This window comes from Tarenaya hassleriana, unplaced genomic scaffold, assembly GCF_000463585.1.
Source record: "Tarenaya hassleriana unplaced genomic scaffold, ASM46358v1 Cleome35, whole genome shotgun sequence".
Taxonomy (NCBI): Eukaryota; Viridiplantae; Streptophyta; class Magnoliopsida; order Brassicales; family Cleomaceae; genus Tarenaya; species Tarenaya hassleriana.
Genome location: NW_010966617.1, coordinates 338051 through 356522, shown reverse-complemented (window position 1 = coordinate 356522; position 18472 = coordinate 338051). Strand labels below are relative to the sequence as shown.

General features: G+C 32.8%; 2 protein-coding genes across 2 annotated transcripts; one reads left to right on the top strand and one right to left on the bottom strand.

The window, feature by feature from the left end:
* The first annotated feature begins 12078 nt into the window (after positions 1-12078).
* LOC104821961 (AP2/ERF and B3 domain-containing transcription repressor RAV2-like) lies at positions 12079-13503 on the top strand. The gene has a single exon (XM_010553001.2). It carries the CDS (start codon positions 12182-12184, stop codon positions 13280-13282), a length of 1101 nt encoding a protein of 366 aa, XP_010551303.1. The 5' UTR covers positions 12079-12181; the 3' UTR covers positions 13283-13503.
* A 3131-nt stretch (positions 13504-16634) lies between these two features.
* Positions 16635-18375, bottom strand: LOC104821960 (myb family transcription factor EFM). The gene is made up of 5 exons (XM_010553000.2): positions 18238-18375; positions 17828-18129; positions 17457-17721; positions 17252-17328; positions 16635-17054 (listed from the first exon to the last, which is right to left on the bottom strand). The coding sequence occupies exons 1-5, from the start codon at positions 18356-18358 to the stop codon at positions 16785-16787; spliced, it is 1035 nt and encodes a 344-aa protein (XP_010551302.1). The 5' UTR covers positions 18359-18375; the 3' UTR covers positions 16635-16784.
* Between the last annotated feature and the right edge of the window lie 97 nt (positions 18376-18472).

Below are 18472 nucleotides of genomic sequence, written 5' to 3'. Positions count from 1 at the left end.
ATGGGGGGGGGGGGGGTTAAAGGCTAAACTCTAAAGGAAGAGAAGTCATCCAAAAGGCACGGAACGGAACTCATTGTTAATGTTTTTCTTTTTCTTTTTATTATTTTATTCCCCACCTCACTTTAGATTGATGTATCATAACAGCCTGCCCCCATGGATAATTCAGAAACCTGTAGATTTCGAATCTAATCTAACAGACTCAGATTTTGTGTGTGACGTGATTATTTGTGAGATTCAAGTGGTTGATAACTTCAAGAGTTTCAGGAACGGTATTGGAAATTGTGCAACCATACTACAAATAGAAAATGGTAAGAGTTTTTTTTCTCTCTCTCTCTCTAAAGTTTATTTATTGGGGTCCAAACTGACACGGCTGAAAACTATATCCTTTCTGGTTTTTATATATATATATATATAAATCAAATGTATCAAACGTGTGGATTTTTAAACTCTGGTTTTTTTTTTTTGTTGAATGTAAGAAAGACAATCGGATTAATTCGGATCGTTACAAGGTAGTCGCTAACCATATTTTAAATATTCTATACGTTAGTATACCTTTGAATATTGATACCAACAATTTAAAAAATTATATGTTGAGATATGACGGATTTTGAAAAATATTACGAGATATATCATATAATGGAGATCTTATCAAAATCCGGTATATCTCAACATTATATAAGATATCATAAAGACAAATTAATCTTAATTATATATATTTACATTATTATTATTTTTTTTATAAACAACGAGCTGCAAAGCATATGTGCTCAAGGGTTCAAAAACTTCAAACTGTGGCAATGTGTAGTTATGATTTATAAATAAATAAATAATTTTAAATAAATAATAATAGTAAATACTTTTTTTAGGATGCAGAACAAGTGCCACGCTGTATTATAACTGTTATGTAATCTAGTCATTGACTTCGTTTTTGGTTGGCTTGTACTTTTTTCTTATAATTAAGATGGTTTTCCATGAGCTTTCGATCTAATTACATCCACCATAGATTCATGACCAACCTATGTATATACCCCTCCTTACTCCTTGATATTCCCACTTCTTCTCTTCTCATCTCCTTACTTTCCTTTTTTCTTCTTTTTTCAACTTGAATTTAGAATCTTCGACGCGAGAGATACGCTTCGTATTCACGACGTTCTGTTTATATAATATATACACACTAATGATATAATTGTATAGTTGAATGTTATATACTCAAAAGTATATATAGTCTGGTTATAAGGCATGTATGGATTTTTAATAAATTTATAAATCTATTGCAATTCACATGCCGTTCTTCGGTTACCAAAAAAACCTTGTAAATCATGAGAATCAGTATATGTTAAATTTACAAACATGTATATTATATTATATGTTCAATTAATCTCGTTTTATACATTCACTATTCACTACTCTCTCTCTCTCTTCAAAACGATTGAGACTATAAGGGCAATAATTTTTTTTTTTGTTAAACGGTAAACTTGTATATATGTACGCTGCCCAAATACAGAAGAGAATTCCGAGTTACATCGCAATTTGATACGCAAAATCAAAAGCGGATTACAATCGGTCAAAGTAATGAAACCAAATACTCAGCATTGAATCACCATCAGCATTAGCCATGAAATCAGGTCCAAAGGATGATATTTTACGTCTAGTATGTCTGAGGATATCCTTAAGGGTAACCTCTGCCGGCCTAGGAGACGCACCATGTGCCCTGCAATTTCGTTCCAGCCATATATAGTACACAGATGCTTGAAAAAACAGTAGTACCATGATTCTCAGAAGCCTGCAGGTAGTACAAGTCTTCAACCATGACAGGGTCTCCAAGAATATAGTTAGGAACGGTGGGCGAATGGGTAAAAGCTGCTGCCCAGAAATTAATGATGCTATAAATCACCGATTTTATAAGTTGTAGTCGACCCGCGAAAGAGAGATGTTTCGAAGTCCAAGCACATAATCTGTTCCGAATGCAATCCTTTAGTACCAAGCAATCCCTTTCCCGAAATCTGACTGATGAAAGAGGAAGTCCCAAATATTTGACTGGTAACCGTCCCACCACCAAGCCCAGATTTTCTGCGATAGCTTCATTTGCAGACTGGTCATCACCATAAAGGAATACAGCCGTTTTTGCTCGGTTCAACTTAAGTCCAGAAATAGTATAAAATTCCTCCAGGATCGTGAGTATGCCGGAGAGAGACCTGGTTGTACATTCTGAAAATATGAGCACATCATCTGCAAAAGAAAGATGACTAACCAGAGGGGTGCGGCATTTTGGCGGCACTGCAATTACACCACTGGCAACACCTCGATCCAATAGCCTTGATAGCGAGTCCATCACCAATACAAACAGATATGGGGAGATAGGATCCCCTTGGCGCAACCCCCGTTTGCTGTTGAAGAAGCCAACTGTTTCACCATTGAATGAAATGGAAAACGTAGTCGAGGAAATACACTGAGAGATCCAATTAATAAAGACCTTCGGAGCTCCCAAAGCATGCAGAATCCGAATGATGAATTCCCATTGCACAGAGTCAAATGCTTTGGATAAGTCAATTTTCAGCGCGGCAGCACGAGGGCGACCCCTTGGTTTGAACCCAGCCATTAGCTCGGTGGCTAACAATACATTCTCAAGTAATGATCGACCTTTGATGAATGCAGACTGGTTTGGGAGAACAACAGATGGCAACAGAAGTTTCAGCTTCTTTGCAAGGATCCTTGAGATGATTTTATATGTAGTGTTGCAGCAAGAGATTGGCCGGAAATCCTTCATGTTGCTAACGTTTCTCACTTTCGGAATTAGAGCAATCATTGTAGCATTCCACTGTTTCAGCAATTTACCCGATTTGAAGAACTCTAAAACTGCCGCAATAACCTCAGGGCCAATTACATCCCAGCAAGAAATGAAGAACTCCACCGGAAAGCCATCCGGACCTGGTGCTTTGTCACGTGGCATGGCAAAAACCTCTGCAGTAATTTCCTCAGCAATGGGCACTTCTGCTAACATGGCAACAGATGTAGCACTACATCGATAGTTATATAGCTCACGAAGCTCATCAATCGACCAGCACGTCAATGATGAGTCGGTCGAACCCAGTATGGATTGGAAGTAATCCACTGCCATCTGCTTCATAGCATCTAGTTGGTAAATCCTTTCACCTCCATTATTAACAAGGAAACGAATTTGGTTAGACGCATAATTTTGAATATGCTTGGTTTTCTAAATAATAGATATACTATTAGTAGTAATTTCTAAGTTGTTGGACAGTCTATAACTTTGAATATATTTGGTCCCACTCCACGTATATTACTTCTATCATGGAATATCCATAAATTCCTTCTCACGTAGAAAGTTCTTTATTTTACATATATATATATACATATATATATATATATATACTTTTTTCTCATAAATCGCCAAATAAGGCCATGGAGTATGAACCTGTGACCAATTTAACAAAGAAACAACCACAATCACTCACTATTATTGAACAGTTATCTTCTGTTTTATTACTAAAAATATCATCTCCTTTTATTAATAATGACATCTTTAAGATAAATGGTCATGACATCACTTAAGTTTTAAATATACATATATGAGTATTATTTTTTATATTTTGTTGGATTCAATGTTGGTTTGAATAATGATATAAGAATTTGCGGTATTGCATAATATTTTCTGTAATTATGTCAGTTCCCATGAAAGTATGAGATTTTATTTATTTATTTTGTCTCGTTGGTGCTGATTTCTAATGTTTATACTAATTATTTGATTTATGATTTAAAGTTTCGCGCACCATTAGGAATAGAGAAGTCGTCTTTTTTTGTTAGGCTGATTTAATTAAATTGAATCCAATTAATTAACATAGCTATGCTTAAAATGAACCCGATCTAAAAGTTGGCTAAATACATTTTTTTATAATTAATTAGTGGAATCAAATTCGAAAGAAAAATAAATATAAATATAATCGAAAAATGAAATAGGTAAATGTTTCTAAACATGTGCATTTTCATTAATAAAATCTACTTTGAATTGAGTTTGAATAAAATGTGAATCAAATTAAAATATAATATAAAAATTAAGTGGATATAATTATTTGACAAAATTTTGAAAGAAAATACTTGAGTTATAACCGAGTCAAAATATAAAATATTTTTAGTAAATATGAGTACGTTGTGTTAAAAATAATTAAATAGTTAACGTAAAATCAAACATTTTTTATTTAGTTATTTCAAGTGGGATTTTATCTCCGTTCACACGTTAATTAATTAAAAAAACAAATTAAAAGGAATAGATTAATTAACTTTTTAATTAAAAGGGTGCTGACTAATTAAGACTTGTCTGAAGTCTTAATCACGTCATACAAACCGTTTTACATGGCCAAAGTGATTTTTCCACTTCCGTACTAATTATTCTATGACCAAACTATTTGGCAATTTCGTTGACTTTGTTGACCTCGACCCACGAAACTTAATTTGTCTTCCATTCAAACTATTTCTTTTTTTTCTTTAATTTTAAATTTTAATTGCATTGAAGTTACAAAATGAATAAAGAATCAATGTTGAATATATAGTTACAAAGAATGTGTAATGTAAAAAAACTCAAATGTCTCTAAAACTTTGAATGGTGTTGGTTTTTATTTTGGATTTTTGGTTTTAGTTTTTGGTTTTTGGTTTTTAGTTTTTGGTTTTTGGTTTTTGGTTTTTGGTTTTTGTATTTTGATAAGTTTGTAAATCTAAAAAATTGTAGATTTTGGTTTTTAGTTGATTTTTTTTATAAAGTAGATTTCCGAATTTTTAGGAAAACCAAAAATTGAAAAATATGATTGTCGTTTTTTTTTCAATTTTTAAAATCCAAAAATTCCGAAAACCTCTTCCTATTCAACACCTAAATCATTTCGCTAAACCACAAAACCTAACTTAAAATCTTGACATAGATTCAATATTTAAATAAACAAATTCATTCACAATTAAAATATAGTGTACATATACACACATCACGGTGTATGTGTGCACACATTTATATATGTGTGTATATGCGTGTGTAGATGTGACCATGCATGTAGGGTTAGAGTGAGCAACTAGGAGTTGCAAGTAGCAAGAAAGAAATAAAGGCAATCTTATCTCTACAGCACAAGAAAACAAAAAAGATAAATTCTTTTTGCAATTTGAAAAAACAAACAAGGGAGGGGCTGCTTACTAATTTCAATAACCAATTTATAAAATAAAATAAAAATAAAACAGCCTAATTTTATTTGACTCCGTAACGTTTTGGTTTGTGGGTACCATGTCGCCAAATCAGGTATTCAAACGGTGGGCAACTATAATGTATATTAATTATTCTGCAAATCTATAATTATCAGGAGTTATTCCTAATATATATATATAATGAAAATTAGTGAAACTGTTTACAAAATAGATTGTTTAGACAGTTTGGACTATTTTCACTAATTTTTTGTAATCGTTATTTTGGTGATTTGTCAATAATTTATGAAGAAATCAGCATATAATGGACCATTGACCTAATTACATACTAAGAAACAAAATAATAATAATAATACTATATATATACTTAATTCTTTATCGTTTAATTATTCAAAAGATCTTGAAATTTTTTAAATTGACGGCTTAATTTATGGCATATAGATTGAAATAATACGTAGTCATTGAGACAATATAGTAAAAAATAGATTGAAATTTAATTAGTTGAGCAAAAGTCAATAAAATAAATAATCGGGGAAATTACTGACCATTCAAACTCAATAAATGCTGAGGAAAATTCTATAAGCCATATTGTGCATTTACAAATATATTAAAGTTCATAAATAATAAAAAAAAACCCATGATTACACCTAAACAACCCACACTATCATATATCAACTAGTAAGACCAATCAAAACTTTAGATTCATATATTTTATACAAATTAATTTCAACATGTAAATTAATGGTTACCTAACCATTTATACAAAAACAATCTTGATGTTTATTTGTGTTTTCTCCTGAGTTAAGATTGTCTCGTGACTCGCTAAACTAATGGGATAATTTACTTATTTAATTATTATTTTTTTCTCTAATCGTAACCCAATGGGCTGTGTTGTGTTATGTGACATTCAGGTTAGGTTAAAGTTGAGGTAGGTCCACTCAATGGTTATGATTATCCCGATTTAATTGAATTTTGATTGGTCAACAAAAGCAGCCTCTTTTTTATGTTCTTATAATATATAGTAATAACCATATGCCGTTATTATTATAAAATTTCTCAGGGCAGCCTATAATTGATATTAAACTGCAGTAGATTATACTATCAAACTTAAATTATACATCTTGTAGTTGGACAGGTTGTCTTGATCAAAGGGCCTTTTTTGTCCCACCTGTCTTTTGATTCTTTTTGTTGAAAATGCTTACACACACACAATATATATATATATATATATATATATTATATTTCCAAATACCAAATTAGGCTTGTTTTGACTTTTGGAGTGTACAAGAAGTCCGAGTATTATAAAATTATGGAGTCCATAACAAGATTCAATTATGGTTTTGATGAATATATTAATAATTTATATTGTTGAGTTTAAATACTAAATTGGAAAAAAAAAAGACTATAAACGATGAGGGTATTGAAAATTGTTGTTGAAACTAATTCGTGTATAATATGTGTGTATTTCCGGTCATAACTGTCGTATGAATAATTGACAAAACACGGACTTATTGGCATGAGGTTGGACCAACAAGTAAATAATATATAGTCTTATTATTTAAAATTTCATAATCTTTCACTTGTGATAAGTGTTGTTTCTAAGCTAATTCAATGGCTAATTATAATTAAGATCTTGATTTTCTTATTATTTACACTGCCAATCAGCGTCGACCTTCACGAGTCACGAGTAACGTGGACGAACAACATGAACATTAAGCTATTTATTAATTTTTTTTTATAATGGAATTATATATGGAAAATTGATCATAATTGATCGTATTGTGCAAATTAATATATTATTTCACTAAGTCTACATAATAGTATAAACAGAATCATAAACGTTGACCATATCATATCAAATATCGCAATGCATATTATATACTTTTCAATTTTGACTAACGAAAGACAATATGAAATAAATGATTCATAAATAAAAAAACAAACAGAAAATTTATACATGATATAAGTAATTAAATTATGGTATAATTATTTTTAATAATAGAAAATATCAAATGCCAGAAAATAAAACTTTATTAGTTTTCTTTTTTTGGTCATTTTACTCTAAAAAGTTTTTTTTTCCACTTTTAATGTTTTATATGCTTTTTTGTTTACTTTAACTAATGCGATTTATTTTAAAACAAAATTAACAAGTATACGAGAACCAGAAATTTCCCCAAAAAAAAAATTTTCTAAATTATATATATAAACTTAGAAAATTATCATGAAACAACGCATCGATTGGACCAGTTTTCGTTTTATTACAACACATTGCGTTAGTAATTAAATTAGTCTGAGCAAGTACTAATCTATAATTAAAAAATGGAAAATGTTTCATAATTACAATTAGGCAGATATAATCACGTGGTTAGGCCGTGAACGGTGGTGGATACGTGGACGCGTGATCAAGCAACAGTCAAAGATTTCCCAAACCCACATGTTATTATCATACTAATCATTATTAATTATCTTTTTGATTAAACAAATGGGGCTAATGTGGTAGTTATAATTCTATTTATTTGTTTATTTTTATACTTTTGGCTGTTTGCGGTGGCTTCGTGACCCGATTGGTGCGACAAGTTGGAGGGAAAGTGGGTTTGGTGACGTGGCAGAAATGTTTTTAAATTCAAAGTATCCATTTTAATAATATATCGTAAAAAAATAAATTATTTAATATAGTTATCATGTTCTTCTCTTTTATATATATACATACACACACATTAATGAATTATTACATTATAATCTAAAGCTCGGGTTATCGCTTATGGACCGGTTGTTTCTCGTTCAAGTTTCTACCCATATATTTAAAATATATGTAACAAATATCATGCGGATATTTGTTAAAATTAATAATCATCATCATCAACGTCATCATGTTATGATGATGTAATTAATTGATTAATTTAATTAAGCAGAAAAGGCGATGCATTTTAAGAATATCGAGCATTTTAAAAAAAAAAATCGAGGGGTTTGATTAAGTTACAACGACGGTCGAATTAATATCACGTTTTTCTTATTCATAATTTTCTGCACCACACACACACAATTAATTAAAATTTTAGTGGTGGCCTAAACTCGCCCACGATTGTTGATTACTGTCTAACCATATTTATTAATACAATTAATTACTATTTTTTTCTAAATGTGTCGTTTTAGAACATATTCTGTGTTACTAAATAAATGTGTTTTAGATTTTTTAGGTGATTTTTTTTTAAAAAATTCTTTTATCATTAATTAAAAATATCAAATTAATAGAGTATTAATGAAAATATGGATGAATGAAGGTGTCTATGACTTTTAAAAAATGTTTTCTTAACAGTTGTGAAAAAAAATCTAAAATGACATTTATTTAGAAATGGGAAGTAACAAATAGATTATATAAAATCAATGATGAAGTTAGAGGCACTAAACCCTTGCACAGGCGACATGTGACAAAACATAAAAAGAGAGAATAATATCCAATGAAAGATATATCATTCGCACGCAGGATAATTTTATATATATATACTATGATGAATAATTCACGAATAACGCATTTAATCTCGTAGATTAACCGATGATAAATATAAGGAACCGAAGATCAAGGGTCGAGATTGATTGGGAATATACTAAAATTTGCAAGAGATTTGGACCCGTAATGGAGGATTACGTATACGATTTTATATTATCTATAATTTTATGGTACGTTAATGGACGGTCTTGATTCATTCTATTTATAGAATGATATGCTTACGTCATGGTGCATCCGGTACGTAGAATTATCCAAAATTGTATTTTCTTGAGATATTGACCGTAATTTGTAATCAAAATTCAATACGAATTGTAATTGGATAACTCAGACAATATCTCTCATGTACTTCGGTAGCCAATGGAAATTCGCCAAATCAACAGTGGGACCCACAAATCTTCTCCGTACGTACACAGAACATGTCATTTATGATTTGGGTGTTTATTTGATTCATCTCCCCTTTTAACAATGACAACTAACCCAACCATATTACATAATTTAGTGCGACCCATATCTTAAATTTCCCGGATAAATAATGATAAATTATACTCTCTAAATAAATATCATTTTAAAATTCTTCACAATTTTAAATAAAATATAAAAAAATCCCCATCAAACCACATTCTCCTTAATACTCTATTAGTTATATATTTTTAATTAAAGATAAAATTTAGATTAAAAAAAACATCTTGAAAATCTAAAACGATATTTATTTAGTAATACAAAATATTCTCTAAAACTACATATATTTAAAAATAGAGGGAGTATTACATATATATATATATATATAGTTTTGGGTTATAACGTATAAATATACCGTGATAATTTCCTCGTCACATCACGTTAATATTCGCAAAATGCGTAGAAAAAACATATGACATCTTTTTGTGAAAATAAATCCAAATAATTTCATTAATTTTGTTAGAAATTGACTTCAATACAATGGATGTAGATAGACAAAGGGAGGGTGGACCAAACAACAGGACAACATGTAGAGTGGAAACTAAGGAAGAATCAAATGGGAATTAAAACAGAGGAAAGTCCGACTGTTTTGTAAGGGTGGTTTTTATGAAATTCATGGTTTGATTGGTTCAACCTGTCCAATCCAATTTTACATGTTGTGTCGATAATATCCATTTGATACATTGTTTATATATCTCTAAAAACTTATATTACAAGAATGTGTATATATATATATATATATGTATTCAGTTGGGAAATAAATCAGATGATAAAATCTATTTTTTTGGTGGATCAAATCGAATGATAAAATATTATACCTAAAAAACGAAATATTTGATCTGTTGTTCGTAACTATACGTGTGATTATCATATTTATTCCAATTTTTTTAGATTTGTCTGACGATTTAAATGCTGAATTTTTAGATGATAAACAAATTTACGAGACAAAATGATATGATTTTTTTATTTTATTTTATATATAGAAATCTCCACTTTATTTTTATATCATATCCACCACAACATTCGTCTTATTTTGTATTGGAAATAAATAATGAATACACACATATTCAAATAGCATTATATCAAAAATACTCTTACTTTGCTATTTTGACTTCAACACACATACATTTATCAACTGTGACCATTTAATCCATATGATTTAAAATATAGTGTGGTCATATTCTGATTTTATTGATTATAACGTTAAATTTATGGTGATCACACTAATTTATCATGTTTATACCTTATATATCTCACTAATCATTTGATTAATGATTAAAATATCATAAATTTAATGTTATTAACAATGAAATCAACATGTGACCATACTATATTTCGGGTTATATGGATCACATGGTCACAATTAGAAAAAGATATGTGTTGAAGTCAAAATAACAAAATAATTGTATTTTTTATAATGCCCTATTCAAATGGATTTCAATTATATTTTTGATTTATTTGATCAACATTTTGTAAGATTTAAAAATGTTGTATCAAATTGTGTGTGTATGTATGTATATCAAGAAGAAATAATTTGTTGTATTGAAGATCATAAATATGTAAAATTTAGTGATTAAATAGAACTGAATTAAAATCGGATAACATAACGTTATCAAATATTCCATGCACACGCGGCTTTTCACCTAAATAAAGGAAATTACCGCCGTAAAATAATTATTTTAAAGAGAATACATATTATACCACATTACCGACATCTATAAATTGAGATAAAATAAAATAAAATAAACAAGGGAGACATGCAAAAATACATCTCCCAATGTTGTAAACAAAGGTTCCACATGGCGCAGACAAAAATGAGCCAACAAGGAAGTTTAAAAACCTATAAATAGTCTTAAATTATTGGGTGACTCATCAACAGTAGTATCTGATAAGATCATCCCACAAAAAAAAAAGAATCTTTTATTTAATTATTATCATTATTTTTTTTTTTAATGAAATCGTGAAACATTACAAAAACATATAATATAAGATTTGGGAGATAATAATATCATATACACGATGAGAGTTTCAAGAGAAGGCCTTCAAGGGGGGATGAACTAACGAAATCGAAGGTCCATATGTCATGTGAATCCCATTCCCACTTGGCTCTCTGCGGGCCCCATATATTTTTTTGTCCTTTTTCTTGTTTTTTTTTAATTTCCAAAAAAAATAGAATTATATCATTTACTTCCCCATGTCTGCCCATATTTGGATGTATTAAACCCTAATATGGAAAAACTCTAATGCTTCGTGAATCCGATCATTACTAATTTTAAATTTGTATATTAAAGAATCTGTCAAACGTAAATGCTCTCAATCATATTTATTAATGAATGCATATATATATATATGGCATGTATGATGGTGAATCATAGAATAATTATATGTGAAACAATAGAGAAAAATAAAAATTATCATCATATTAGACGTGGAATTTCATCATGGGAGTAAGGAGATGAGCTGATTAATTCGTTGATTAACACGTTTTTTTTTGGTTGTCTTGTCTGAGTAACACGCTTAACAAAAAAGGAAATATATCGAATATCGTATATAAATGCAAAAAATATAATTTGTTTTGGAATTTATTAAAATAGAGGTACGAAAATTAGTACGAAAATCAAGAGCCGTGGTAGTCGTACGCAGAGGAAGTTTTTGGACCGACCTTCTCTCTTTCCTCGAATCTTCTTGGTTGCATTTACAAGTCGACCCCACATTTCCCATATCTTCCCATTCACCTCCCCATTATTTTTGTATTATCAATTATTTCATCTGATTAATGCCCAGATACCTCAAATACTCGATTATTTAATTTAAAAAAAAATAAAAAAATATTATCATGTACATGCACTTGCCCTCCCTTTCCTTCTTATGTGCCTCTCTGTATATCTTATCTATATATACACACACGCACCAAACCCTACGTCAAGAAAGCAGAAGACATAACCCTTCATACCTCAAATCCATCTCTTCTTTCTCACAGATACCCATTTCATCAAATTCTCCAACAGAAAAGAAATGGACAGCATGAGCTGTATAGACGAGAGTACGACCAGCACTGACTCCTTCCCCCCCGCCGCACCGGCGGCGGATACTCCGTCGAAGCTTCCGGCTCCTCCGGCGGTGAAGCTTTACCGTATGGGAAGCGGAGGCAGTGTGGTGTCGGATTCCGACAACGTTATAGGCGTTGAGACGGAGTCGCGGAAGCTTCCGTCGTCGAAGTACAAAGGCGTTGTTCCTCAGCCGAACGGCCGGTGGGGCGCTCAGATTTACGAGAAACATCATCGCGTTTGGCTCGGAACCTTCAACGAGGAGGCAGAGGCGGCGCGTGCCTACGACATCGCCGCCCGGCGGTTCCGCGGCCGCGACGCCGTCACGAACTTCAAATCTCCGGCGGCCGACGGCGAACGGGACTGCCAAAGCGACGCCGAATCGGCCTTCCTCGAGGCTCACTCCAAGGCGGAGATCGTCGACATGTTGAGGAAACACACGTACGAGGAAGAGCTTGAACAGAGCAAACGGAGATTCCACCTGTCGGGGGTTGACGGTGACGGAAACCGTAACGGGACGGGGCAAAACGACGACGCCGGGAAGAAAACGCGTGAGGTGCTGTTCGAGAAGGCCGTGACGCCGAGTGACGTCGGCAAGCTGAACCGTCTGGTGATACCGAAGCAGCACGCGGAGAAGCACTTTCCGTTACCGACGTCGTCAAGTAACGGCAACGGAACGTCGTCGACGAAGGGCGTGTTGATGAACTTCGAGGACGTAACGGGAAAAGTGTGGCGGTTCCGTTACTCGTACTGGAACAGCAGTCAAAGTTACGTTTTGACCAAAGGATGGAGCCGGTTCGTGAAGGAGAAGAATCTCCGAGCTGGTGACGTGGTTAGCTTCGAGAGATCAACCGGTCCGGACCGGCAGCTGTACATCGACTGTAAAATCCGGTCGGAACCGGAGAAGAACCCGGTTCAGGTGGTTCGGCTCTTCGGCGTGGATATCTTGAGTGCACCAACTCCACCACCAAACGACGTCGTTCCAGTTTGCGGCGGCAAGAGATCTCGGGACCGTGATTTGTTTACGTTAGGGTGTTCCAAGAAGCAGATGATAATTAACGCATTGTAACATTTTGTTTTTTTTTTCAACTCTTTTTTATTTTTAATATTTTTATTATTTTAAAATTTGCAAGTTGCAGCGCTGTGAAATTGTAAATTAAGACAAGACCAGAAAAAAAGCTGTAAGAAAAAAAGCTGGAAAAAAAAAAGTTTTTGGGGAGAAAAAGGTAACGGGGAAATAGTTTTTTTGTCCCAACTCTCATCAGCAAATGTTATTTGTTTTCGATCTCATCTTATCTTATATTATTGTTTTATAATTTCCTTTTTTTTTACGGTCCCCGTTGCTTTCCCAAAATATATATATTCAAATTTTGTATTTTTTGAATGTAATTATGTCGATATTGACGTCTATATATTCTTTTTATTCTTTCGACCTATTTTTTTTTTGTAATTTATCGGCTTACTCATTATGGGGCGTCTGATGATAATCTATATATAGACGACGATATTATCATTTTCATAAGATTTAATTTGTATATAGACATATATACGTAGAGGCACGTATATGTATAACAATGTATCGTAAAATTTATATTTGACAATAATCTTTCGATGCGTGGTTCATACTTTCCTTTGGAGTTTTAGAATTTTATTTATTACAAATAATGTCGTTAAAGAGATTATTGAAATTTCAACATGTAAAATAAAAACAATATAATATCAAATGTGGGGATTCGAATCTGTATATGTGATTTCAAATGCGTGAATGGAGAACAACATCGATTTCTTCATGATTTTCGTACGTCCGAATTAACATAATAATTATGTGTACGGTCCGTGAAAAACTGAACCCGAACATGTCAATGCGACAAAAATATATTTTATCATAATTCGAGTCCGTGATTGTTAATTTTTATATTAGTTAATAAATTTAACTGGGGCTTCTACGCAGGCTGCATTTGAACCGTGAATTAATTAACTTGTTAATTAATCAATTAATAATAATAATAATAATAATACATCTTGAACTTAATAATTATTTTGTCTTTTGCTTCAAGATCCATGCATCTTATTTATTCCATGCGGGATTAGAATCAATCCGATCCTTCAATAAAATGTATGCGTTGAATAATTACCATTAATAGGTTTTAGTAACCACTTGCTTGCATGCATGCATGCAATTGCAAGTTATAGTATATTTACTCCGTAATGAGCGTATGCATGTTTAGCCTTGCAATTCTTATATATATATATATACACACACACACACACCAAAAAAAAAAAGAAACTGAAAAAAAGCTAAAAAATCGAATTTAAAAAACAAACTGAATTTGATTAGATTATTGTATTTAATATTGTAAAACAAACAGAATATATATATCGTTTCCAAATGGCCAGTTCTAACCACTACAAAGCAGACGGATCCATCTCCCGTTATCTACATTACAAAAATATATATATATTTGGACCACACAAAATAATTTCCATTTGAATGTTTCATAATTTCCCAACTATATGAAAGGATACGCGTTCATTATATATATATATATATATATATATATGTTTTTTTGTATCGTTGAATTCTAATATATTTTTGTAAGCCACTTGAAGGGAGCATGGGGACAAGAAATCCGAAACTATGGGACGCCATTTCTGCATATGCGATTCGATGAGCTGCTTTCATAATCATGTCTTCGTTAATTAAATATAGAAATTAGAACCAGCTGGATATAGTTTATTTAAATTTAGAATCGTGGATTTTGGAGAAAAAAAAATTCCAGTTTATAATATGAATAAAAAAAGGAAAATAATTTTGGGAAAAAAAAAAGCTAACTTTGTCTCAAAGTGGGACCAAAGAATCAGAAACCTAAAAAGAAGTCACTATAACCAAATAAAGCCATCATATAATATATATATATATATGCACATCTATATTTGAAACGCTTGTTAATTGGGCCTAGTCATTATCTCCAAGCCCAATAACTTTGTATTTTGGGTTTATTATGGGCCTTGATTTTTTATTGGGCCCCAATTAGGGCACCAACCGAGATTTCATTGGGCCTCGAATTTTACAAAAGTACATTTATCTTAACAGGCCCCAATCGAAGCCCGTCAATATTTTCCAAAATTTGTAAAAAAAAATAATAATTTGGAAAACAAATGGGATTTGTTACCTCAACGAACATATTAGAGTGGTAAAAAAAAAAAAAGAATGGCAAAACGACCGACGGATTGTCATAGTTTATTTAATTAATTAACATTAACAATGTTAGTAGTAATGTTAATTGGTTAAATAAACTATAATATAGATCTGATCCGTCGGTTATTTTATTTAATCAATTGACAATGTTAGTATTTATTATTAAAAAAAACAAGGACAGTATTTTATTTATTTATTTATTTGTCAGTATAGTGGAATTCCATAATTCCAATAGACTTTTGGATATTCCCGTTGTCAAATAAACCAAGAAGAGACTTTTGGATATTCTTTTTAATATTTTTTTAAAAAAATATGTTTTTGGATGATAGCTGTTTTTCAAAAGCGAAAAGAAGGGCCATTTGGCCTTTAAGACAACCCAAGGGTCACATTTCTTAATCTGAATAAATGCAAATTCAAATTATAAACATAAAATGATATATATATATATATATATTATATGATATCTTTTATGTTTTTATATATATCAGATTCTTTTTAGCCTGCCGTAACATATTGGCACATTGTATATATATAGAGAGAGAGAAAAAGGATAATTGCAAGCGAGTGATGTGTAAAAACTTATATATGTTAGATGCAAGTGGTAACGTAAAAATCAAACGATCGTATAAAAATTAAAATTTGATTTTCTTAATTAATAAAAAGGTAAATAATTAAAGAGATACTTTAATCAGACAAAACGGAATCTTTTAGGACAAAACCTCGATTTAGTTTCGGCAAAAAAGATAGAGACCAAACAATCTTTTGACAGCACCCATTTTACCTAACAATATGATAAGTTAAAATAATAGAGAATATACTTCAGTCATGTTCACGTTTTTAAAAAAATTATATTTATATTTATATATATATATATATTAATTGGAAGTATTCATTAAATTTTATATTACGATGGACAGGACAAATAAATAACCAACGAAAACGTATGCCCTATTTAAATCCCGAATATTTGGTCGCGCATACAAACGAAGAAGGAATTTTCAAGAAATTCAAGCATCTGTATAACCAGCTTCTTTTTATAGAAAAAAATCTATATAATATTAATTCCACAAGTGTATCATAAGGAACCAGTGAAGCCGTACGATTTAAATGTAAATTAAAAATTCCCATAACGGGAGACTATGTATACAATTGTTGAATTCGCACAGCAAATTATATCTTTAACTGAAAATAACCCATCTATTCTCGTGCATATAATGATATTAATTAGTGGTCAGATGTCAAAATTGCCTACATTTATTTATTAAAAAATTACAACCTTGGTCCTTTAATTATAAAAAAAAAATAAAAAATTTTACTTACACTCACCGGCATTAATGCTAATAATTAAGTTAATAACGATTACAAGGACTAACTACGCCACAGGAGAAGAAGTTGTGGTCGTGTCCGTAGAGGAAGGTGTCGCCGGCGAGTTGCAACGACCGCCGATTCTATCTTCCGAGCGTTTGAGCGACGGAGAAATACGCTCCGGCGGTTGCGCCGCCACGTACATTCCGTTGGTTCCGTCGACCGGCGGCGGCGGAGGTACCCAGAGTCCACCGACCACCACGAACTGCGGTGGCTGCGGATTTCCGCCGCCGTGAGCCGCCGGCGTTACTGGCCTTCTCGTGTGAAGTCTATATTTCTGAGAAAACCAAAAGGAAAGGCAAAAATTTTAGGGCATTGCAAGAGATTATATAACACAATCTTGTACTGAAATCCGAATCTGAGAGGTTTAAAGCCATAAAAATCGAATCTTTTCATGAAGGGTTTGTAGATCAAGTGGAATTATGATTAGGGTCTTAATTAAAAAAATGATATGAAATGATTACTACTACTAACCTGTAAATGGCTCTTAACTTCGTCATTAGTTAGTCCATCAACCTTCATTAGCTCTCTAATCTGCTTCGGAGTAGCAACTGCAAATTTCATCAAATTCAGAAAGGAAAAAAAACCCAAAACTTGTCATCAACCCATTTTCTAATCACAAAAACCCAGAAAAAATCACGAATCCATTTTTGATGGGGTCAACAGATTTTCAACTTACCATAAGATCCGCCGAGCTGTTGAAGCGCGTTAAGAAAACGCCGGTGTAACTCCGGCGACCAGCACCGTCGTTGCTTTCTCTTCTGTTGTTCCAATTTCTCGGCGTCCCGTTTTCCGGCGCCGGTCTCCGCCGTGGAACTCGATGTAGTCAGCGCCGGAGTCGGAGACGGATTACTCTTCGGCGAGGGCTTATCCTTCTGAAATGGCTGAAACGCACCGCCATTTCGCTTCACCTCAACAACCGTCGCCATTTTAGGAGCTTGATCCTAAATCGTTCACCAGCAAACACAAGTTAGGGTTCTTCCTCGAAACCATTTTCCCACGGAAATTTTTCGGGAAACTAATCCTCGTCACCACCCCAAATTTACTCACCTCTTCCGGTCGTGGATCCGGCGACTGGTTCCATAACTGAACAGATCTAAGCCAGTCCGATTTCTTCTTATCTGTAATATCATTCCCACTGCTCTTCGCCATTTTCTCGTCACCATCGTTCTCGGATTTACGAGATTCGTGTTCACCGTCTTCCTCGCACGAAGATCTCCTTTTGATGGGTATGAACTCCTCGAACAAATGACCGCCACACTCACTCGTCGTCTGCTCAGAGCAATCCGATTGTCCGTTCACGTATTCCGACGCCGACGAACCCGACAGCTCCCTTCGACACGCCTCGATCGCTGAAGCGAAAAACCCAGAAGCACAATCAAAACCCAGAAATGGAAAAAAAAACCCAGAAAACTGAGAACGAAGACTAAACGAAAACAGGATAAACTCTTCTTAATTACCTTGAGTTACGAGCTCTAAACACAGAGGAAGCTCACGCTGAAAGACCTGGATCTTCTTCTGCTCTCCTTCTAGAGCTTCAACGTACTCATGGCACTTCTGCATTTTCTGGGCGTAATCCATTTCCACGTTCTTGAGCTTCGTAAATTAAACGAGCCCTCCAATTGCTACGGCTATTGGGTAGATACCATATACATGGATGAGAGAGAGAAGGGAGAGCGGGGGGGGGGGGGGGGA